This window comes from Raphanus sativus, chromosome 8, assembly GCF_000801105.2.
Source record: "Raphanus sativus cultivar WK10039 chromosome 8, ASM80110v3, whole genome shotgun sequence".
Taxonomy (NCBI): domain Eukaryota; kingdom Viridiplantae; phylum Streptophyta; class Magnoliopsida; order Brassicales; family Brassicaceae; genus Raphanus; species Raphanus sativus.
In genome coordinates this window covers 16,674,817-16,699,160 of record NC_079518.1, presented here as the reverse complement: position 1 = coordinate 16,699,160, position 24,344 = coordinate 16,674,817, and the positions used below count along the sequence as shown (strand labels likewise).

Sequence of the window (24,344 nt, the reverse complement as noted above, 5' to 3'; positions counted from 1 at the left end):
CTGAAGTAGTTCATGAAGTGTGACATGAACTACTACATCAGAGAGGTGGATCGTGAGAAGCATGTATCAAGACCGATGCGCATTAAAAGAAGATTTAATGAAGAGGGAACATTAAAGGAAGACTTGAAGAGAAGCAATCGATCTAAAAGAAAAGGAAGATTGGCTTATTCGCTGAAGTAGAAGAAATGGAAAGTTTCCATTGGGTAGATAGATTAGATCTAGGGCTTCCTCAAAGATATATAAAAGGAAGCGTTGGCACTGTGTTGCCGTTAACACACAGGGAGAGCTTTTAGCAATAGAGAGTTTTGTACGTCCTAAGAAGGAGAAGCAAAGCATCTAGGGGTTAAGAGCTTAGGTGGTTCAGAGTCTGTCTTAGATCTCTGAACGAGTTGACTAGCAAACAAGTCGAGGTTTGTCTTGAGCTTGTTTGATTTATTGCTTTAAAGAAGAACGTGTAAGAGCTTTTGAAAGAATAAATATAGTCGTATTTCTTGGAATTGAATAACCCTGTACTACTGTGTGTTCTACATAGCGTAGCTTGCTTATCTTACATTAACAATTGGTATCAGAGCAGGTATCTGTGCTTTGTTTATTTAAACAGGTAGATCCTGCGGAGTAAGATGGATAGCTATCGCGAGTTGGTGATAAGTTCCAAGGTGATCCTTGAAGTAGGAAACTATGGATTCTGGAAGGCGCGCATGAAGGCTACAATCAAGGGTATTGACCCATTGGCGTGGAAGGCTGTGGAATCTGGTTGGAAATCACCTGTTGCAAGAGCCGAGGATGGACAGACGTTCCAAAACTGGAGGAGCTCTGGACTGATGATGAGAACAAGATGGCTAAGTTCAATGCTCGTGCACTAACTGTCATACATTGCAGTGTAGCAAGGAAGCAGTTTGAACTAATTCAAGGATGCGAGGCAGCAAAGGATGCATGGGATATTCTGCAGAAGCATTTTGAAGGAACCTCAAAGGTTCAGAGTTCTAGAAAGGATATGCTTGCAACAAGATTTGAAGAGCTAAAGATGGAGGATAATGAATCTGTTGGAGATTTCAGCTCAAAGATTAGCTCACTAGCACAAGAAGCACTTCACGCTTGGGAAGAAATATAAAGAGAAGAAGCTTGTGAAGAAGTTCCTGAGGTGCTTGCCGTCTAAGTTCATGGCATACAAAGCAGCTATGACCGTCTCCTGTAACACTGACGAGATGACATTTGATGAAGTGGTTGGAATGTTACAAGCTCATGAGATGGAAGTAGCTGGTGTGTCTGGTGGAATGAAGGAAAAAGGAATTGCGCTTGCATCAGTTGAAAAGGAGCATATGGATGATAACGACCCTGTGAGTCTTCTGGTCAGAAGGTTTGATAGAGCTCTACGAAAAGTGGAGAATGGGCAGAAGAAGTTTGGCCAAGGTAGGAAGACGTCTGAGCCAGAGAAGAACTACAGGAAGAATGATGCTAAGTGCTATGAATGCAAGGGGTATGGTCACTTTCGAACTGAGTGTCCCACAGTGAAAAGAAGAGAGATTCAGTGTCATAACTGCAAGGGATATGGACACACTCAAGCTGAGTGCGAGTCGGATGGTAGGAGAAAGCCAGAAAATCCATGATAGGAATCAATGACAGCGAGTCCGACAGCGAAAGTGAAGAGGAAGTGAACAACTTTGTGGCGTTTCTAGGAATCGTGGAGTGTGACTCAGGATCTGAGAGTGAGGCTGAGCAAGAAAATGACTTAGATGAAAGCTACAAGGAAGTTCGAGAGACGCTAGTGAAGCTGGGAACGGAGAATGTGGCATTGGCTAAAGAGAAGGCACGACTGGAAGTTGAAGTACAAGTGTTGAAGGATGACCTCAACAGAGAAGCTGAGTTGGCTAAGGAAAGTGTGAATCTGATTAAAGAAAAATTGGTCCTGTCTAAGCAAGCGGACGAGCTCAGAGAAGAATTACTGGCTGAAAGAAAGAAAGCAGCTGATCTTCAAGCTGAATTAGATCAGCAATATCGGAAGATTAAGATGCTCACGGGAACCAAGCAACTTGACAAGATTCTGAGCAGTGGAAGAACTGAAAACTCATTGATGGGACTTGGTTACACTGGAAGACAGAGTAGCTCAACAGGTACAACACGCTTTGTGTCTGGAGGTTTTGCGCATGCTGAAGAAGCTAAGACACAAACTACTCCAGCTCAGATGAGTGGATGTTTCTTCTGTGGGAAGTTTGGTCATTACAAGAGATATTGCTACAAGTATCTGGAACGGGTCAAACAAGTATGGAGACAACACAAGTTTTGGAGAATAGGAAGACTTCTCGAGGCTGGATGAAGAAAACCGACTTGTATCCTAAGATAGTGACTGAGCCAAAAAGTACCATACGATGTAACATGGCGCGAGTGTCAAGTGATTCTGAATCTGAGAACCATGGTACTTCGACAGTGGATGCTCTAGACACATGACAGGAAACATTGAGTATCTAGACAAAGTGTCAAAGGTAAAAGGAGGAAAGGTAACCTTTGGAGATGGAGGATGTGGTGTCATTCAAGGCAAAGGTACAACTTGTAACTCAGAAGTACCTAAATTGGTGAATGTCTACTTTGTCAAAGGATTAAAGGCCAATTTGATCAGCGTGAGTCAACTTGTGATGACGGACTTACGGTGTGCTTCTCAGCAATTGATTGTCGTGCCATAAATCAACATGGTGTAACAGTACTACAAGGTGTGAGATCTGGCAATAACTGCTACATGTGGGAAAAGAAGGTTAAGTGCTTGTCAGCTCAAGGGAATATTGATCTATGGCACAGACGTTTGGGACATATGAACTTCAGGAATCTAACGAATCTAGTGTGCAACGACTTGGTTCGAGGAGTACCCAAACTCAAGATCGATGACAAGATTGTGTGTGGTGCATGCAATGAGGGAAAGCAAGTCAAGATACAACACAAAAAGGTACCAGATGTTCAGGCAAAGGCACCATTGGATCTAGTTCACATGGATCTCATGGGTCCTATGCAAACCGAGAGTATCGGAGGAAAGAAGTACGTGTTTGTACTAGTGGATGACTACACCAGGTTCACTTGGGTTCGTTTCTCAGGGAAAAGTCAGAAGTGTCTGAAGTTTCAAAATCTGGGCGCTTCAACACATAAATGAAAAGGGAGGAATCAAGAAGATACGCAGTGATCATGGAGGAGAATTCGAGAATGAAGCCATGACTACCTTTCTTGAATCAAGAGGAATAGCTCACCAGTTTGCAGCACCTTGGACACCTCAGCAAAATGGAGTGGTTGAACGAAAGAATAGAACTCTACAGGAAATGGGAAGAGCAATGCTCCATGGTAACAAGATAGCCAAGAGGTTCTGGGCTGAAGCACTCAGCACGGCGTGTTACACAATCAACCGTGTGTATGTCAGAAAAGGGACAACAAAGACACCGTATGAGATGTGGACAGGCAAAACTCCTAATCTTAGTTACTTTCATGTTTTTGGATGCAGGTGCTACATACTGAATGACAAGGACTACCTTGGGAAGTTTGACTCAAGAAGTGATGAAGGATTTTTTCTGGGTTATGCACAGTCTAGTTCAGCATACCGAGTCTACAACAAACGGACAGAATCAATTAAAGAATCAGTTAATGTTGTATTTGATGATTTGTCTGTGGTTGTAGGTGATGACATGGGATCAGATGAAGAGGAAGAAGGTGGATCATCCGTAGCTGCGACTGAAGTCATTGAGGAAGGTCCGATCTCAGATACAGTACCGCAACCAGTGATTCAGCAAGTTCATCGCAATCATTCGAAGTCTGATGTGATTGGAGGAATTGAAGAAGGACGAAAAACACGTGGAAAGGTGATCAACTTTAAAGAAATGGTGCAGTTCGCATGGTTCGTTTCATCAATAGAACCTAAGACACACACTGAAGCACTACGTGATGAATATTGGATTGTCGCAATGGAGGAACAACTTGAGCAATTCACCAGGAACGATGTGTGGGAACTGGTTGCTAGACCTAAAGGAGTAAACGTGGTTGGCACTAAATGGATCTTCAAGAACAAGACTGATGAGCATGGAGAAGTAGTTCGTAACAAGGCAAGGCTTGTAGCTCAAGGATACTCACAGATTGAAGGAGTAGACTTTGAAGAAACCTTTGCCCCAGTTGCAAGATTGGAATCCATTCGGTTATTTCTGGGAATGGCGTGCATTCTGAACTTCAAAGTGCATCAAATGGATGTGAAAAGTGCCTTCCTCAATGGAGTCCTTCAGGAGGAAGTCTATGTTGAGCAGCCAAAGGGATTTGAGGACCCAGTGCATCATGATTATGTGTACCGACTGAAGAAAGCACTATATGGGTTGAAGCAAGCACCGCGTGCATGGTATGAACGACTCACAAGGTTTCTGTTAGAAGCGGAGTACATCAGAGGGAGTATAGACAAGACGCTGTTCTTCAAGGAAGTTGGAAAAGAGATAATCATTGTTCAAATCTATGTGGATGACATTATCTTTGGAGGCACGTCACAGGAGCTGGTGGATGAGTTTGTTCAGAATATGACTCAAGAGTTTGAGATGAGCATGTGTGGTGAACTGAAGTACTTTCTTGGACTTCAAGTGTCTCAGTCAGAAAAAGGTGTCTTCATATCTCAGAGTGCATACGCTAACAGTTTGGTAAAGCGATTTGGTATGGAAAACTCCAAAGTGTCTAAGACACCCATGAGTACATCACTGAAGCTGGCACGAGATGAAGCAGGAGAAGATGTGGATGTCAAGCTCTATCGAGGGATGATTGGCAGTCTATTGTACTTAACTGCGAGTCGACCGGATTTGTCATTCAGTGTCGGTGTGTGTGCACGATATCAAGCTAAGCCAAAGGTATCACACCTAAATGCAGTAAAGAGGATCATCAAGTACGTCAAGGGAACAGAGAGCTTGGGCGTGTATTACTCGAAGAATTCCAACAAGAACTTGGTGGGATACTGTGATGCTGATTGGGCAGGATGTGCTGATGATAGAAAAAGTACCAGTGGAGGATGTTTCTTTCTTGGAAACAATCTTATCTCGTGGCTGAGCAAGAAGCAGAACTCTGTATCACTCTCTACGGCGGAAGCAGAATATATTGCCATGGGTAGCTGTTGCTCACAACTTATCTGGATAAAGCAGATGTCAGCTGATTATGGAATGCAATCGGGTCCCTTTCTTGTGTATTGTGACAACAAAAGTGCAATTGATATCTCGAGGAATCCGGTCCAACATTCAAGGACGAAGCACATTGACATAAGGCACCACTTCATCAGAGAATTAGTTGAAGACAATCAGGTAGTAATCGAACATGTAGTTACTGATTTGCAGTTGGCTGATATATTCACTAAATCTCTTGAATTTAATCGATTTATCACATTAAGAAATGCAATTGGTGTGTGTAATCTTGATTGTTGAGTCAAGTTGTGCAGAGAATAGTGCAGGTGCTGATTCGGGATGTACATATGATTCAGATTGGTTTTGGAACCCGAGAACGCTGTGGAAAAGAGCTGCTTGATATGCCGTCAGTGTTGTAATGGTACAGGTTTCACGTCAATCTGTGGCCCCCCCCCCCTCTCAATAAAAAGAGCCAGCAATGATACAGAAAGATGCTCAGAAAATAAAAAAAAATTTTTTGATAGATTCATGATGGGAAACAACAGGGGTTTCACAGCACGAGAATAAAGAATGAAAACCGGCAGCATTGATGAAGGCATATCAATGTGAAAGCTAGCCATAAAAAGACAATCGGCTGCACCAGAATATAAGATCTAGGAAGAGTTATATGTGCAGCTTGAATCAAGCACTGAGGCAACTCGTGAAGCACTTCACACAAATGGTAACTGAACTGAATTGATCTAATGCTTTGTAGTAATCTTGATTCAGCCAACTGTGAGTTGTGACTTGTGTTTTATTACTATCTTGAAAGTCTGATGATACATTAATAATTCACGAATGTGTCTAATGCTTGTGTGTTTGGATGAGAGAAATTAAATGTTGTAGGCATGCAAAGGAGAGGATAAAAAGTCAGGGACCAGATCTGCAATATCAGAAAAAGTTGATTCAGTTTTATTCCGTTAAGGGAAGTAGTGGGGAACAAGCCCTAGAAAATCTCCATCGTGCTTAAGAAGCTCAATCTCGCAGCCTCTCTTCATCTCTCACACGATTCTCACACAGAAACCGACATCTACCATGGTGAAAACAAAGAAAGCAGCTCAACAAGCCGAATCATCCAAGGGAGAGGCACATGCAGCGCCTGAAGAAAGTCGGAGGTCACTCACTGATGGCGAACCTGAATAGCCTCCGCCGAGAAACGATATGCCCGTTTCTGATGTTCTACCTGAGGTTACTGAGGAGCTTGACTCGTTCAACACCGCGAATGAGAAAGCTGCTTCAGAGGATAGCGATGAAAGAACTCCGGGTCTTAGGGAAGAACCATCAGCAAAAGCGCCTGAAGCAGATCCGCAACCGCAACTTGGATCTCCTAATGCTGATACTCAAGATGTGCCGGTCTCTGATAAATCGATGGAAGAGAAGGATGAGTCTCCTCTACCGCTGGTGGTCTTTGAAGACGAGAAGGAACAGAGTGGAGCCGAGGCTGAATCAGGCAAGACGGTGGATGACGAACCTATCGATGTTGAAGGTTCACAGAAGGAAGTGAGAAAGAAACGAGTGCTGCAGCGATTAGGGTTGCGTTCCGCAAAACAGAGGAAGACAGGGGAGTCGAGTACACCAACTCAATCTCAGTTTCTCACACCAGAAGATGCAGCCAAGTCTCCATATTTGGCTAAGGAAGCAGGAGCCTCGCCTCCGCGGAGATCGAGAAGGTCTGGTGACAAAAGTGCTGAACCAATGTCTCCTCTCATCAAGAAAAGGTATGATCAGTTCCTTAAGCGTAAAGTACTTGCTGAGCGTTCGGTAGATATGAAGGAAGCTGATCAGTGGGGCTACTTGGCCGTTATCAAGAAAGGATCTATGGAATCAACTGTCTCGAATCTTGCAGTATATGTTGAGCAAGTTGTAGCTGAGTTCTATGCAGGTCTGCCGAGGACTAAAGCTGAAGCGGATGTTGATGAAGTAGTTGTCTCTGTGAGAGGACAAGAGTACAAGTTCTCACCTGCGCACATCAATAATGCCATAGATTGGGAACCACTTACTGAGGAAGAAGAGGAGGAAGCCGCAACGTTGGATGATATCTCGGTAACTGAGTTGGCTTCATTCATCACTGGAGATACAAAGACAGAATGGGATGGTCTCACTACAGCAGATCTTACTCCATGCTACGGTGCCTTGATGATCATAGCTGCATACAACTGGATTCCCTCGACTCACAAGACATATGTCTCACTTGAGAGAGCAAGGCTGATCTACAAGATGGCTCATGGAGTCCGTGTTGATTTGGGGAAGATGATGTTCAGACAGATTCTTAATCTTGGAGTGATTCAAGTCAATGATGCCCGCTGGTTGATCTTCCCTCGCTTAATCATGGCACTTCTTCAAAGTCAGCAGGCGGTCCCCTCTTATCCCAGTGACAAGCTCCAACGTACGGTTCTCTACAAGAAGGATAAACGAGTGGGCGAGATCTATGAGCAGAGACTAGCGAAAGGAAAGGGATCAGCTAAAGCTGAACCAAAGAGAAGCTCTGCAAGGACAACTCGTCAGGCATCTCCTGCTCCGATTCCTGCTCCACGACCTGCTACACCAAGCTCCAGAACTGCACCACGTCGTGTATCCCTGTATGAACTTGGATCAGTTGCCATCCCTCAAGGACCACTCAGCCGTGTTGATTTACAAGTGGCACTGCAGGATACAACGCGAGCTCTTCAAGCACTAGCTGAGATAGTTCAGGATCTTCAGAGCGCTGTAGCAGGTTAGTATCCCTATCCTTATGAATATGTGAGGTATTTTTTTGGTGTTTTTAATCCGTGTGCTCACAAGCAGGGGGAGAAGAAGAAGACTAGGATGTAGAAGACCAAGATTGTGGGGGAGCTATGTTCTGTTGCTTTGTTTTTTATGTCTATGTTATTTCAATTGCACCACTTGTTGCAATTCTTTGTTATTCACGTTTTCAGACTGACTAAGATTATGGGGGAGCATTTGCATATGCTATCTTTTGATATTATGTATTAATTTGCTTGAACCCGTTTTTTTTTTAGGATAATATAAGTGTGTTCTTAATTGTCTTGAGTTGGTTGAATTAACGTTTAGACATATGTACTAGTGCTGTTGCGTGTGGTTGGTTCTTGTCTTCTATCTCAGGTACTTGTGAGACGACGAATTAAAAAGGGGGAGATTGAAGGTGTATGGGAAGACGATGCTGTAGCAGAGCTGAAGTAGTTCATGAAGTGTGACATGAACTACTACATCAGAGAGGTGGATCATGAGAAGCACGTATCAAGACCGACGCATTAAAAGAAGATTTAATGAAGAGGAACATTAAAGGAAGACTTGAAGAAGAAGCAATCGATCTAAAGAGAAAAGGAAGATTGGCTTATTCGCTGAAGTAGAAGAAATGGAAAGTTTCCATTGGGTAGATAGATTAGATCTAGGGCTTCCTCAAAGATATATAAAAGGAAGTGTTTGGCACTGTGTTGCCGGTTAACACACAGGGAGAGCTTTTAGCAATAGAGAGTTTTGTACGTCCTAAGAAGGAGAAGCAAAGCATCTAGGGGTTAAGAGCTTAGGTGGTTCAGAGTCTGTCTTAGATCTCTGAACGAGTTGACTAGCAAACAAGTCGAGGTTTGTCTTGAGCTTGTTTGATTTATTGCTTTTAAGAAGAACGTATAAGAGCTTTTGAAAGAATAAATATAGTCGTATTTCTTGGAATTGAATAACCCTGTACTACTGTGTGTTCTACATAGCGTAGCTTGCTTATCTTACATTAACAGAGACTTTGGAGAAGCCTTTGAGAAGACTTGCACGAACAAAACAGAACATGAGAAACAACTTTGGCAGAAAGCTTTGACCGACGTAGCAAACACTTTAGGATTTCATTCTCTGAACTGGTAATGATTTATGCATCTTAAATTATTGTTAATTATTTTAATTACATTCTTGGTAATGTGCTCTTTTTTTTTCTTCTTTTTTTTTTCCTTTTTTTTTTGATAGGGATAATGAAGCAGCAATGATTGAAGCAATCGCCAGTGATGTTTTGTGCAAACTGAATTTAACTCTGACAAAGGATTTTGATGACTGTGTCGGGATTCAAGATCATATCTCGGAGATGAGTTCATTGCTGCAATTGGAATCTGAGGAAGTGATTATGGTTGGGATTTGGGGTCCCTGTGGAATTGGCAAGACAACAATTGCAAGAGCTCTGTATAGTCGACTCTCTCGTCACTTCCAAGGTAGTGTTTTCTTAGACAGAGCTTTCATGTCCAAGACTTTAGAAATTTATAGTAAAGCCAATCCGGATGACTACAATATGAAGTTGCATATGCAACAGAATTTTCTCTTGGAAATTTTGAACAAAGAGGGCATGAAGATAAATAACTTAGGTGCCGTGAGAGAGAGGCTAAAGTGCATGAAAGTTTTAATAATTATTGATGATTTAGATAATAAGATGTTGCTAGATGTCTTGGTTGGTCAAACTCAATGGTTTGGATGTGGGAGCCGAATCATTGCGATTACAAATGATATGCACAAGTTAAAAGCCCATGGGATTGATCTTATATACAAGGTGGGTTTCCCATCTAAACAGCTTGCTCTTGAGATGTTTTGTCAATCTGCTTTTGGACAAACCTCTCCACCTAAAGGTTTTGAGAAGCTTGCTTCTGAAGTTGCAATGCGGGCTGGAAGACTACCTTTGGGTCTTAAGGTTCTAGGTCAGCATATGCGGGGGAGGGACAAAGAAGATTGGATTGATATGTTGCCTAGGCTTCGGAGAACTTTGGATGGGAAAATTGAGAAAGCCTTAAGATTCAGCTATGATGGATTAGATAGCAAAGAAGATCAGGCCATATTCCGTCACATCGCGTGTCTCTTTAATTATGAGAAGGTTAATGACATCAAGTTGCTCCTAGCAGATAGTGACTTGGATGTTAATATTGGGATTACAACCCTAGTCAATAAGTCCCTCTTACACATAAGGAATGGTACCATTGAAATGCATGGGTTGCTACAAGAAATGGGTAGAGAAATCGTTCGTGCGCAGTCCAGTGAGCCCGGAGAACGAGAATTCATTGTGGATTCAAAAGATATATCTGATGTACTTGAGGATGACAATGTCAGTTTTCTCATGACCCTTTCATAACTCATTCCATAAGATATAATGCTTTACTTATAGATATAAAATGTTATCACTTTTCAGGGTACTAAAAAGGTTTTGGGTATAGCATTGGATGTGGATGAGATTGAGGAGCTATTTGTACACGAGAAAGCCTTCAACGGCATGCGTAATCTCACTTTCCTAAAAGTATACACAAATGAATTGTTGTCGAAAGAAGAAACCCGCTTGCATCTTCCAGAAGGTTTTGACTATTTGCCCCCTAAACTTAGATTACTAAGTTGGGACAAATGCCCATTGAGATGTATGCCTTCTAAATTTTATTCTAAAAATCTCGTTGAACTCAAAATGCGACATAGCAAGCTCGAGAAGCTCTGGGAAGGAGCAGGGGTAAGTGTGTTCTTTTTTTTTGTACAAATATCTGTCATATTCTTATAAGTGATTGTATAACTTAATACTTGTACTATGCTCTGTGTATTTCAGTCCTTGTCTTGTCTCAAGAATATGGATTTGGAGGGATCAAAAAACTTGAGAGAAGTTCCAGATCTTTCAATGGCGACTAATCTTGAAACACTCGAGTTAAGCGACTGCTACAGTTTAGTGGAGGTTCGTCGTTCCTCTATTCAGAACCTTAACAAATTGTTGAAGTTTAATATGAGGAGATGCAAAAAGCTCGAGATTCTTCCAACCGGAATCAACCTTAGATCTCTAAGGTCCTTCGTTGTCAGTGATTGCTCACGGCTGAAGGTTTTTCCTGATATTTCTAGAAACCTCTCATCGCTTGCTCTAAGCAGAACAGGTATTCAAGAATTTCCATCTGACTTGCATCTCAAGAATCTAGTTGAGCTTACCATGGAAGAAAATCAAAGTGAGAAACTTTGGGAAAGAGCTCAGGTGTGTAATCTACTCACACTGAAAGCATATTTTATAATTAAAAAGTTGCATAACGCTGACAATTCTAGATTTGGTTTTGGTTTCAGACACTTGGACCATTGATGACCATGTTGTCTCCTTCTTTGAATACCACAGTCATTTCATTGATTCTCTCTGACATCCTAAGTTTGGTGGAGCTTCCTTCCTCTATTAGTAATCTCAGCAGACTTGGGAGTTTGAGCATTACAAATTGCAGAAATCTACAGACTCTTCCAAGTGGCATTAACCTCAAACGCCTCAGACACCTTGATCTAGCTTATTTTACAGACTGCATGGGCCTGACTGGAGCAAGTTGGCATGATCGTTGTCCAATGAAAGTAGAGACTGTCTCATATGCGAAACTCGATTTCACGAACTGTTTCGCATTGGATCAAGAAGCTCTTCTTCAACAACAACCAGTTTTCGAGGTTATGATACTGCCAGGTGAAAAAGTGCTATCGTATTTCACTATCCAAAATACAACGGGAAGCTCTTTGGCTGTTCAGACAACTCTCACATCACCGTTCTTCAGATTCAGGGCTTGTGTCCTGGTTGATGTTGTGTGTATCCCTATAGGTGATAACGCACATGTAGAACTCCAGGTAAATTGTTGGTTTAGAGGCGGGAACCAAATTGATTCTTCCTCTGATGGTGATTACCATAGATCCGTGACGTATGATATATTTGAGGCTAGCCATGTGGCTAGAAGCCATGTGGCTATATTCGACTATTGTCTCCCTCTAAACGACAAAGGCTATCCTCCTCCCGCTGACGTTGTAGATATCCAGTTTCGTCTCATTAGTGCTGACACTGTATGCAATATCAAATCTTGCGGTTTACGGGTTTTTGAAGATTGTCCATCAGATTCACAGGATGTTCATGAAGAAGATGAAACTAATGTTAGAAACCATGAGATGAGAGTGAAGAGACTGAAGGCATCGATGTAGTGACGAGAAGAATCTTCAAGAAAGAAAGTACCCTCTTCGAGAAACTGTAAAATTGTAAAATATCACTTTTTCCGATATTTTTTCTTCTTTTTTTTTTAAAGTTTAATTTTTACAAAATATGCAGTCCGAAGAAACTCAATCCCGTCTAGGTCCACGACCAATCTCAGGCTATGAGTGGTGGACGCGGGAAGGGCGGGACGAAAATAGGTCACCATTCATAGATAATAATCGGGAAAATTGTCTTTTAAATCACGAAATTTCAAATTTGGTTGAAAAAAGCCTGAACTTTCATTTGGACCATTTAAAGCACTAATTTAATTTGACTAGCCATTTTAAACATCAATTTAGTTTGACTAAACCAAAGCACGACGTTAACTCGGATAACAGAATGATTAAACAGAGTTAAATGCCGTTTCTAATCTCCGTTAAGTCCAAAACGACGTCGTTTAATTTTTTTTTAAAATATGCATTTGGGTGGAATCGAACCCATGACAATAGACACACACATGTAAAGCTCAAACCATTAGACCACTTAATTTTTTTTAACATGATTGACTAATAATAGTTATTATTGTGAAACCTCCAAATCATCTCATTCAACCCTAAATCCCTAAATAATTTTATAAATATTAAAATTGTAAATAAATTATTAACTATTCAAAATTTTGTGAACATTACTAAAAATATTAAAACTTATAATAATTATTAACTTAACTATAATATTAAGTTTTATTTACAAGTATTATTAAAAATACTACTTATAATTAACTATATGATACTAAATGATTTTTAATTATAATTTTTAATTAATAGCAATACTAAATGATTTTGAATTATGATTTTTAATTATAATTTTTCATAATACTAAAATATTTTTAATTAAAAATCATAATTAAAAATCATTTTGTTTTATTAGTAATTAAAAATCATCTAGTAATTAAAATTATAATTAAAAATCATTTAGTATACTAGTAATTAAAAATTATAATTAATTATTATTATAAATCAGACAAGTTATTATTAACTATAATTGTTTATTATAATTTTTAATAATACTAAAAGATTATATTTTTAAAAATCATAATTAAAAATCATTTTGTATTATTGTTAGTTAAAAATTATAACTAAAAATCATTTAGTTATTTATACTCACAAAATTTCAAATAACTAATAAGCTATTTACAAGTTTTAATATTTATAAAATCATTTAGGGATTTAGAATGGAAGAAGATGATTTGGAGGTTTCACAATAATAGGTATTAGTAGTCAATAAAATTCAAAAAGTGCAAGTAGTCTAGTGGTTTGAGCATTACATGTGTGTATCTTTGTTCACAGGTTCGATCCACCCAGATTTTTCTTTTTTAAAAGATTTCTAAACGACGTCGTTTTGGACTTAACGGAGATCAGAGACGGAATTTAACTATGTTTAATCATTCTGTTATCCGAGTTAACGTCGTGGGTCCAAGTGAAAGTTCAGGTTTTTTTTCAACCAAATTTGAAAATTCGTGATTTAAAAATACAATTTTCCCGATAATAATTTGTCACTTTGTTGCATAAAGTAAATATTATAAAAAATTAAACAACAGTAACTGTGGTTCATAATACAAAGAGAATAATGAGAACGCACATCACATGCTATTAGATGGGTTTCACTGTTATTATCTTCTGTCATATTTTTTTATTAATTCTTAAGTAATCATATCATCTAATAAAAACTAATATGTTATTGACTAACAATTAACATTACACGTTCTTAGATCATATAAAAAAATTGCCAATATCATCTATATATTATCATGTAACTAATTTTAATACTAAAATTTAGAACTAGGCAAAAACTTGAATTCAAAAAACTGAACTGAATCCGAATCTAAAAAATATTACCGAATTTGAACCTAAATTGGCTAAGTACTCGGACAGACTCAAAATTTTGATATTTAGAAAACCAGAACCAAACCCAGCCCATACTAAAATATTTTGGATATCCAAATCAGATTTAAATATTTAAATGTATTAATTATTTTCAGATTTAATATCATAAAGAATATTTTAAATATATAAGCTATTTTGAATAAATATTCAATAGTAAAATATTGATATTGGTTTCAACATTTTTTTAATTTTTAAATACCAAACTTAATTAATTTTATTTAAAGACAACCAACTCAGTTATTATTATTATTTTTACTTAAAAAGATGTTAACTTTTAAATCTCGGTAATAACATATCAAAAGTCATATTTCAGACAAATTAAATATTTTTAAAATAATATATATAAATAAAAATTATATTAGTATTACTGTTTTTAGTTTATAAAATATAAATATATTATATGTATCTCGCAGTTACACTATTCATTACACATCTCACCATTCACATTTTGTTTTAAACCGCTTCTTTTAGACGAACCGCACTTGTCCTGCAGCATGCGTTTTTCTAACACAAACCACACTTAAACCGTACCGCACTAACCAATCCGCTTGTCCCGCACCGCTCAAACAGCTATTACCATTTGAAACCTCAATATGTTTGTTGTTGGGCCATGCAACCCATTGAAAAAAGATCGAAAGAGCCAATAATAAAATGACGCACGGACCAAAAGCGAAAAGTCTATTTCCGCAATAGTCCACAAACTCCTAAAACGCTCAATTGCTATAACCCTAACTTTATTTTAATGGATGGTGGTAAAAGTGGAGGAGGATCTGTAACAATGGAATCAACAGAGATTCCTCAACCGCAGCCTGTGGCGGTTCTAAGTGGAAATGTGGCTCCTCCGTTCCTCAGCAAGACCTATGACATGGTTGACGATCCCTCCACCGATCCAATCGTCTCGGGGAGTGCTAACAGCAACAGTTTCATCGTATGGGATCCACCACAGTTCGCACAAGTTCTTCTCCCCAAATACTTCAATCACAATAACCTCTCCAGCTTCATCAGGAAGCTCAATACCTACGTAGTTACCCTTTCTCTTCTTTTCTTTCATATCAATTAATTTTCTCCAATGGCTTTATATATATCTATTGAAATTTGGTTCTTAGCCAATAGATTAGATATTTAAGCTATGATGTTCCACTAATTAGAGTTTCTCAATTGCTTTCTTGTAGAGGAAGATAGGAATAAACTGTTGGTTCTGTTTGTAAAGTCGTTGATGAAGCTAACACTACATACAAAGTTTATTTAGCTCAGTGAAGTAGTTTTCACTGATTGGATTAGTGCTCCATATTTTTCTATCTAGTTTCTCCTTGGAGATATGGAACTGGGGTAAAGGTCTATATTTAAGATGTAATAAAATTTTCAGAATTTTCTCCAGCATTATTAAGGAGAAGAAAAGAATAAAAATGGAAAAGAAAGCAATGTTCATGTTGATGATGGCCCCTCTTGCTGTAAATGAGTGGTGGTTTAATGGTGAAAGAATGTCATTCAAAAAACCTTACAGGGCTTATTAGTATGACTTTTCATCTTTTATCTGGCATTCAGTTGTGGGGATGCATTTAGATTGAATAGTTTTCTATTGCCTCTATAAGCTTTGCTCTATAGAATGCTAATATTTCCCCAAGATGATGATTGCCAAGCCAGATTTATTGTAGGCGGATACTTCTCTTTGTTACTTTATTCCATATAGACTTTGGCTTAAAGACTACGTCCTTTAGTTTTTGATGATCCCTATTGGATATTTTGGTTTCTCCTTGGGTTTGTTTGGGTAGTAATATGATCTATACTGGGAACATGTATTACTAGTTTCCAATTACTTGACTTCTAAATGAAAATTGCTCTGCGAAGTAAGATTCAACTAATAAGTTATTTTCTTTCTCATTTGTTTTGATGGAATCCATTCTCACTCTAGTTTTGCGTGCCTTTTCTTGAAACAGGGTTTTTGGAAGGTTGACCCAGATAGATGGGACTTTGCGAACGAAGGTTTCTTGAGGGGCTAGAAGCACTTGCTAAAAACAATAACTCGAAGAAAGCATGCCCATGGACATGGACAGCAGCAATCTCAGCACTTTAATGGACAAAACCCATCTGTTAGTTCATGTGTTGAAGTTGGCAAATTTGGTCTCGAAGAAGAAGTGGAAAGGCTTAAAAGAGATAAGAATGTCCTTATGCAAGAACTCGTCAGATTAAGACAACCGCAACAATTCACTGATAACAACCTTCAAACGATTGTTCAGCGTCTCCAGGGCATGGAGAATCGTCAACAACAGTTAATGTCATTCCTTGCAAAGGCAGTACAAAGCCCTCATTTTTCTATCTCAGTTCTTACAGCATCAGAACCAGCAAAACGAGAGTAGTAGGCGAATCAATGATACCAGTAAGAAGCGGAGATTCAAGCAAGATGGCATTGTCACTAGGAAGGATTCTGATGGACAGCTAGTGAAATATCAACCTCCAATGCACGAGCAAGCAAAAGCAATGCTCAAACAGCTTATGAAGATGGAACCTTACAAAACCGGAGATGACGGTTTCCTTCTAGGCGATGGTTCCTCAACCACGACAGAAGGAACAGAGATGGAGATTTCATCAAACAACGTATCCGGTATGATTCTTCAAGAGATGCCGACAGCTTCTGATATACAATCATAATCCCTAACTGGAGCTACTCCTGAAAATGTTACAGTAGCTGAGTTTCTAACACCTGAAGGAGAAATTCCTTCACTTGATTGTCTTCAAGTAGCCACAACATGTACATACTTATTTTCTCAACATTTCTGGATTGACTGTTAATATGTTAAAACCGATTTGACATGAGAAATAAGAACAAAAAATGATTTGAATGAAATGAATACGCTGCTCTTAGGGAACAGCGTAGGTTTGTGTTACCTCAAAAGACTATTCAAAACATCCAAACAAAAATTGTCTGGAAAACATTTTTTGGAAGGTTATTACGAGAAACAACACAGTTTTACGAAAAATCTTCCGTAAAATAAACTTCAGAAAGTTTCTACAGAAAAAAATTCGGAAAACAAACCAAAAAGTTTTACGAAACAATCTTCTGTAACACAAACTTCAGAAAGTTTTTACGAAAAAACTTTCATAAATTAGCTGAACTTTTCTGAAAGCATATAAAACATCATGAAACATCTTTTTTAAAAGCTTTTCTGATTTCTGATTTTTTCTAATAATTCGATTATGTCTCTAATTTTTGGTCAATGTGAAAATTCCGTAAAGAAAAGCAATATTTGACTAAACTAAAGATCCAACTGTATATGTGGTGTTTTTACCTCAGTTTCCTTAATTCATAACCAATCACAATTATTTATTGCATTCGTGACAAAAGCATCAACCATGGCTAAGTACGCAATATATGAAACTTTTAATTTCTAAAAACATTCTCATTCTAGTATTTTAGTTTATGCGAATCTTAATGATTTTGTAATTTATTTCTTTCAAAATGATATTATTCAATAGTTGTAATGAGAGAATTTCAGTTCGCTAATACAAAGGTTAAAAATATAGGAACTAAAATAAACTGATTAAAAAAGTTAGTGTAAACACATTAATCTTTTGTGGTGGAGTTAAAAAATTTAGAGTGTGGACGCATTAATTATAAAATGATTGTGAGGCCGACAAGTCATCATACTCAAATTGAAATCGATGTGAGGATGCCGCGTGTCAACTGTACTATGAAATAGTTAAATGACAATGTTTCTGTTTTAATATATAGGAAATAACAAAAAACAATTCATTAAACTTAAAATCAAATTATAAAGTGTTTTTTTATACACATAACTAAACACATGTGGGTCAATTTTTTTAAAAAAGTTAATATTTGAGAATCTAATCCTAAATACAAACAATACTATAATATATGTAATCATACCTATACAACGACTATCATGACTCAATCTACGTTCAATCATCTATGTTGAATACAATTCAATTTTAGTAAATATAGATTTACATCATTTAAATTTTTTTATAATTACATGATTTTAATTTGTTCTCATCATTCTCAGATAAGACTTCACGTCGAAGGTTATAAAGAGGTTGTTTTAATTTCACTAGTCTTTTGGGTTATTTTGCATTTGATTGAATTTGGAATACACTTTTATATTTAAAATCAAATTTTGAGTCATTTTGGCAAATTCTCCTTATACTTTAGTAGTATATTGTATAATTTTATAATCTTAGTTTTTCAAGTTTCTTATTTGTCATTATTAATATATAATGGCTTACAATAAATTATTATTCTTATTAATTATTAAAAAATCCAAAATATATATTTTATTTATTAATGTAAATAATCAAATATGTCATATTAAATAATTAATGAAACGATCCAACTATTGCTTTTGTACAATAGATTTTTTATATGTTTCTTTTAATAAAGAAGAAAAAATAAAAAGTATATATGCGAATCAAAGTCTAGTGTTAAGCTAAACCATAAATCCAACAATTTTTAAAATCTAGATTGATTTTAAATCAATCAATAGATAAAGCTATAAGTTCGTTAACGGCTAAGTTCTCGTATGTCCTAAGTTTGATAACCCTAAATTGCGGTATTCTGATTCATGTAAGTGTGTTCTTCTCTCAATGCTTGTACATTTGTGAAGACTTTCGAGCTTGTTTATATAGCTTCATCAGTATGCCGTCTTTTCGGTTCTCGTGGAGATTCATAAGTTGGAGGTTTCGTGTTCAAGTGTGTCAACAACAGTCGCACGAGGTCAACAATATTTTAATTCATTCCATGAGAAAATATTGATATCCTGAAGGCTACTCTTGAGTCTGTCAGTCTCTCGGTCTGAAATCAGGTTGGCTTGCCCCGTTGGTGGCCGAATTGTGGTATTCTTGGCAAATCCTTGTATCGTGTCAAGATCTCTTAACAGAACTTGTACGTTTCATTCGTTGGTTTGGTCAGCCTCTGCATCTTAATCAGCTGGTGAGACCTCATGAACATCACATAAACCTTTCGGTTGATTGTTTTTTGATACACGCTATGACGCTGAAGTATTTTACTTGTCAAGGGTTTCAAAAACACCTTTTATGAAGATTGCTAGTGTGGCCTGGTCATTAGTTAGTGCTGGGGTTGTGTATGTTGTCCACTTGGCTGATTTGCTACTTTCATAAACAAAACTTAGGTTCACTGTTAAATTCACTCACCTACCATGACCAATTGTCACATAGATAATTAAATAAAAAATATTAAATTAAATAAAAATAATTATAATATATTAATTTTAACGACGCTAACACCATTAACTAAACTCTAAACTTCAAATCATAAATTCTAAATCATATACTCCAAATCGTAAACCCAAATCCTATATCCTAAACTCAAATCATATACCATAAACCTAACTCCTAGGCTTTAAATCCACACTATAAACCCAAAATCTAAAACCTAGACCATAAATCTATACCGTAAACCTTAAACCCAAATCATATATCCTAAATCTTTATACCTAGACCATAAACCCAAACTGTAAACTCTAAACTCAAATCCTAGACCTAGACGCTATGGAGTTTAGTTTAAGATTTACGGTTTGGGTTGGGATCTAGGATTTGGATTTGGATTTAGAGTACAGGGTTTGGGTTTATGGTCTAGGTTTTGGATCTACAGTTTAGATTTAAAGTCAGTGATTTAGATTTAGGGTATTGGATTTGGGTTTAAGGTATAGGATTTGAGTTTAGGATTTAGGGTTATAGGGTTTAGAATTTAAGATTTGGGGTTTAGAGTTAACTGTCAGCGTTAGCGTCATTAAAATTGATGTCATTCTTTTTTATAACCATTTTTATTTAATTTAATATTTTTATTTAATTATCTATATTGCAATTTGATTGGTCATGGCAAGTGAAGTGAATTTAAAGTTTTGTTCTATTTTCATCTTTTCAATAAGAACATAACTTAGGTTCATTTCCGATGGTGAATCTTTAAATTCATCTCATATGTTGAATCTATAAATTCACATCATCTCTAATAACCAATCAAAATACTGACTAGATTAATGAATAAAAATATTAAATATTTTTCAAAAAACCAAAATACTTAAAAATATAAAATAATGTCAATGTTCACTAGCTAAACTTAAAACTCTAAATCCTAAATCTTAAACCCTAAATCAAATCATATACCCTAAATCTTAAAATCAAATTCTAGACCCTAAACCTATACCCTAAATTTAAATCCAATCTAGACCCTAAACCAAATTCTAAACCCTATTAAATATTTTTAATGACGCTAACACAACCAGCAAAACCCTGAACCCAATCTCTACACCTTAAACCCAAATTATAAACCCTAAATTAAAACTCAAACCCTATACTCCAAACTCAAACCCTAAATGCTAAACCAAACCCTATTCCCTAAACCAAAATCTAGAATCTAAATCCAAACCTTAAATCCTAACTTTAAACTCTAAAGGAATAATATCAATATTAACCCAAACATTTAAAGTATAAGGTTTAAGTTTAAGATTTACAGTTTGGATTTAGGGTATAGCATTTGAATTTAGGATATATAGTTTGTGTTTAGGGTCTAGAGTTTTGATTTAAATTAAGGATATAGAATTTTGGTTTAGGATCTAGAGTTTAAGTTTATGATTTAGAATATATGATTTGGAAAATTTAGAGTTTAGGATTAAAGGTTTAAAGTCTAAAATTTGAGTTTATGGTTTGATTTTAGAGTTTAGTTGGTGGTGTGAATTTTGTTAAAATTGACATTATTTTATTTTTTTAGAGATTTTGGTTTTTTAAGAAAATATTTAATATTCTTTATTCATTAATCAATTGGACATTTTGATTGGTTACTAAGGATGATGTTGAATTTAAAGATTCATCTTAAGAGGTAAACTTGAATTTTGTTCCCTATATAATGTTGTTAATTTAATATTTTTTATTTAATTATATATATTACAATTTGATTGGTCATGGCAGTGAAGTGAATTTAAAGTTTTGTTCTAATTTCATCTCTTCTATAAGAATATAACTTAGGTTCACCTGCGATTTAATTTAATATTTTTATTTAATTATTTATATTGCAATTTGATTGGTCATGGCAAGTGAAGTGAATTTAAAATTTTGTTCTACTTTCATCTTCTCTATAAGAACATATTTAGGTTTACTTCCGATGGTAAACTTAGATTGACCAATAATATAGATAATTAAATAAAATATATTTTAATATTTGACATTTCACCTCTGATGGTAAACTTAGATTGACCAATAATATAGATAATTAAATAAAATATATTTTAATATTTGATATTTTGATTAGTTATTAAGGATAATGTGAATTTAAAGATTAATCTAAGTTTTGTTCCCTATATAATGTTTTGGGATGAATCTAAGTTTTGTTCCCTATGTAATATTTTACAGTGTATCTGAATGCTTTTTTAATGATTTTTATTTACTTCTAGTATATAACGCCAACAAAGATTCACTTTTAAAATCAGCATGAATCTTTCATATACTTTTTTGGTTGGTGAAAACTCTGATATTAGGTTAACTTCAGTGTACGGTGGACATGTAAAACGAACGAAACATAATCCAATAAATTGCCATTTTATATTAATTGAAACTATATAAATAAAAAACTATTAAAATATATAAAAATAAATTTATGATTTTAAAATATTTTAACAAAATTATAAATAATTTTATAAAGATATAATGTAGCAACTAAAAAATAATATTACTTTACAATATGAAATTATTATATATTAGAATTTAAAACAAAAAGAGTAAATAAAAACAGTTAAATATGAAAATTCTAATTTACACAATATTAAGAAGTAAAACTATAGAAAGTTAGAAAAGTCAAACATAGAATAAACCATCGTACGATTACTAAAGAAGCAGTACATAACTTCATAAACCAGATAGTAAATAACAAACTCGAAATCTAATCGGAAACTAGTAGTAGTGAGTAGCAAAGTAATTAAGCGAACGATAGAAATATAGAGAAAAGTTATGTTTACATTTCACCCAAGTCGTGACGTCACGTCATCGGGAGAGGAATGAAAACAAGGATCCTCTCTTTTTCGAAACCCTAAAGGATCAAGCGACCTGGATGCCACGACGTGGGCCACTGCCACGTATGCTGACTCTGTATCCGAGGGTCCTGAGGCTATAACGTGTGAAACCATCACTAGGAGGGGAGAGAATCACCGGAAGATAGACGTCGGTGTGGCACGGAAACCTCGAGTCCTTGAAATGTTGATAGTACTCTTCTTTCCCCTGTAATAAAAATCGAACACTATAATAACTCTAAATAAACAATACAATTACTAAAGCAAGAAAGAAAAGAGAGGCAAACCTGATACTTAGCTACAGAGATTTTGCAAATCTTCTTGTACCCAAAGTCTACCCATAAGAAATTGTCGTATTCTCTCCGGAATCTCTCAGCCGCGACTGAGCTCGTGAAGTTCACAAAAGCGTAACCTAAATTTGCGTGTTTCCTATTCCACAAAATAAATTATCCACACATGGACCATCAGTAAATACAAGAAAAGAAAAGTCATAGAAAAAACTAGTTTACGAGTTAATTTGATATTGTGACCAAAGCAAAATACAAGACTTTTGATAACAATGTGTTTTTCTTCTTCGTCTTTTTTGACTAAAGGTTTAAAACACTGATTTGTTCTGTATCAAATTACTTATTAACAAAACAGTATTTCCTTAATCTGATACCCAGCTTTAAAGGTAATTTGGGATTGGGTCAAAACTCCTTCAACATCTCAAGAAAAACCGAGAGACAGTGACAATATTGAATTTTCTGAGATGGTTGAGAAGAAACAACCCTGAATATCTCAATATTTTATAATCTTTGTGGCTAAATTAGTAAATTTAACAAATTACAGCATTTATTATTTAAGTCAAACCAAAAACAGAAAGTTATAGCATTTACTTACACAAAATCCATGGGCAAATAGAGAAAGTCATAGGAAGAAGGAGTTTGTTGTCGAACTTTGTTCTCTCTTCGACAATGATTGTCCAAAATCCTCAGAAGATCCTTTCGTCTTCCAAAACAAAAACAAAAACAAAAACGAAAAAGCTTTTAGTCTTTCGCAATAACAAAGATACACATTACAAAACAGGATTTTGAAATTGAAAACTGACCCAAATATGTTCGGAACGTTTCGAATCATAACAGATGTTTTGTCACCAAATAGAGATTTGAATGTATCTTCTTGTGGAGAAGGAAGGGATTTGAGCTCAGATTCTTTTGGAGGAGGAAGAGGTTTTCTTGGCAAAAAGTTTCGGTTTTTGTGGACCCAAACCTTTTGCTTCAACAATCTCGGAGGGAGACATCTGGGTTGCCTGAGCTTTCCCGGCTTAACACTGAAAGTGGAGCGTGAAGGGAAGTTCGGTTCTTGAGCTCGAGTTTTTGGATAAAATTCAGGAGCTTTTGGATTGAGAGGTAGAGCCATTGGAAAGAGAAACCCTAGGAAGAAAAAGCTTGAAGTCAGAGAGAAGTAAAAGGTTAGAAGAAAAAGTATATACTGTGAGGAACAAAACAAAATAAAGAAGAGGCTGAGCGTGGAGATTTTGGGAAGAACGAGGGAGAAGAGAAGTTGCAGTTTTTGTGAATCAAAATGGGTCAGACCGAAAAAGTTGTAGAGTAAGACATGACACTCTTTGGAGTATTTTGTTATTTTGCTTTTTTCTTTTTTTTTTCTTTTTAAGTTTCTTCATTAATGTGCCTCTTGTTCCAATACTTCCTTTGCGTCATATTAAATTATAGAGTTCCTACCAAAAAAATTAAATTATAGAGTTTGATCTTGCGGCGTGATAGAGAGTTTATCCGCTGGGCTATAAACGAATTGTCGAAGAGACGGGTGCATTCCAAAACATGTCAGAGTTTTCTTCTTTTTGTTTACAAATTTACAGATTCTCGGTTAAATATATTCTGTTTTTCACCATATAAATTATAATATTAACTTATCCATTCGCTTATTTATTATTGTTTGTTAATTGTTATCATACTCTCATTACTTTATACACTTAATAAAACAAAAAAAAATGTTTTTGCAAAAGTAAATCCTAATTACTCAAAAATATACCTACAAATATTCATTATTAAAAGATTATTAAGTTTCAAAAGAACCTTTTGCAAATTCAAGAACTTGGAACTTGAGAAGCTGTTGCAGTGGTGGAGTTTTGGTTCGTGTACTTGTGTTACACGGAAAAACGGCCAATTCCCCATGAACTAACTGATCCGTGCTTATTCACACACGAAGTTTTTTACCATGCCAAAACCCCCACGAATAACTCAAATATTCGAAATATATACACAAACTAATAATTTTATACCAATTCCCACAAAAC

General features: G+C 36.2%; 3 protein-coding genes and 1 pseudogene across 3 annotated transcripts; 3 read left to right on the top strand and 1 right to left on the bottom strand.

Annotated features, from left to right (window-relative positions):
- Nucleotides 1-6,269: 6,269 nt before the first annotated feature.
- On the top strand, nucleotides 6,270-8,773 carry LOC130498754 (uncharacterized). Its single transcript, XM_056992316.1, has 2 exons — nucleotides 6,270-7,866; nucleotides 7,938-8,773. Exons 1-2 carry the CDS (start codon nucleotides 6,315-6,317, stop codon nucleotides 7,955-7,957), a joined length of 1,572 nt encoding a protein of 523 aa, XP_056848296.1. The 5' UTR covers nucleotides 6,270-6,314; the 3' UTR covers nucleotides 7,958-8,773.
- Nucleotides 8,774-8,889: 116 nt separating this feature from the next.
- LOC108820167 (disease resistance protein RPS6-like) lies at nucleotides 8,890-12,145 on the top strand. The gene is made up of 5 exons (XM_056992484.1): nucleotides 8,890-9,001; nucleotides 9,105-10,221; nucleotides 10,306-10,611; nucleotides 10,705-11,115; nucleotides 11,202-12,145. Exons 2-5 carry the CDS (start codon nucleotides 9,121-9,123, stop codon nucleotides 12,078-12,080), a joined length of 2,697 nt encoding a protein of 898 aa, XP_056848464.1. The 5' UTR covers nucleotides 8,890-9,001; nucleotides 9,105-9,120; the 3' UTR covers nucleotides 12,081-12,145.
- Nucleotides 12,146-14,686: 2,541 nt separating this feature from the next.
- LOC108819590 (heat stress transcription factor A-1d-like) lies at nucleotides 14,687-16,861 on the top strand (annotated as a pseudogene).
- A 5,057-nt stretch (nucleotides 16,862-21,918) lies between these two features.
- On the bottom strand, nucleotides 21,919-23,694 carry LOC108820166 (protein terminal ear1 homolog). The gene is made up of 4 exons (XM_018593142.2): nucleotides 23,136-23,694; nucleotides 22,928-23,035; nucleotides 22,333-22,474; nucleotides 21,919-22,253 (listed from the first exon to the last, which is right to left on the bottom strand). Exons 1-4 carry the CDS (start codon nucleotides 23,444-23,446, stop codon nucleotides 22,074-22,076), a joined length of 741 nt encoding a protein of 246 aa, XP_018448644.1. The 5' UTR covers nucleotides 23,447-23,694; the 3' UTR covers nucleotides 21,919-22,073.
- Nucleotides 23,695-24,344: the final 650 nt, after the last annotated feature.

Coding starts and splice junctions, on each gene's coding strand:
- LOC108820167 (XM_056992484.1), top strand. CDS start 9,121: ATGATTGAAGCAATCGCCAGTGATGTTTTGTGCAAACTGAATTTAACT. Junction 10,612..10,704: donor AGCTCTGGGAAGGAGCAGGG/GTAAGTGTGTTC, acceptor TGTGTATTTCAG/TCCTTGTCTTGTCTCAAGAA. Junction 11,116..11,201: donor AACTTTGGGAAAGAGCTCAG/GTGTGTAATCTA, acceptor TTTTGGTTTCAG/ACACTTGGACCATTGATGAC.
- LOC108820166 (XM_018593142.2), bottom strand. CDS start 23,446: ATGGCTCTACCTCTCAATCCAAAAGCTCCTGAATTTTATCCAAAAACT. Junction 23,036..23,135: donor AACGTTCCGAACATATTTGG/GTCAGTTTTCAA, acceptor TTGTTTTGGAAG/ACGAAAGGATCTTCTGAGGA. Junction 22,254..22,332: donor TCTCTGTAGCTAAGTATCAG/GTTTGCCTCTCT, acceptor TTTTTATTACAG/GGGAAAGAAGAGTACTATCA.
- LOC130498754 (XM_056992316.1), top strand. CDS start 6,315: ATGCCCGTTTCTGATGTTCTACCTGAGGTTACTGAGGAGCTTGACTCG. Junction 7,867..7,937: donor TCTTCAGAGCGCTGTAGCAG/GTTAGTATCCCT, acceptor GCTCACAAGCAG/GGGGAGAAGAAGAAGACTAG.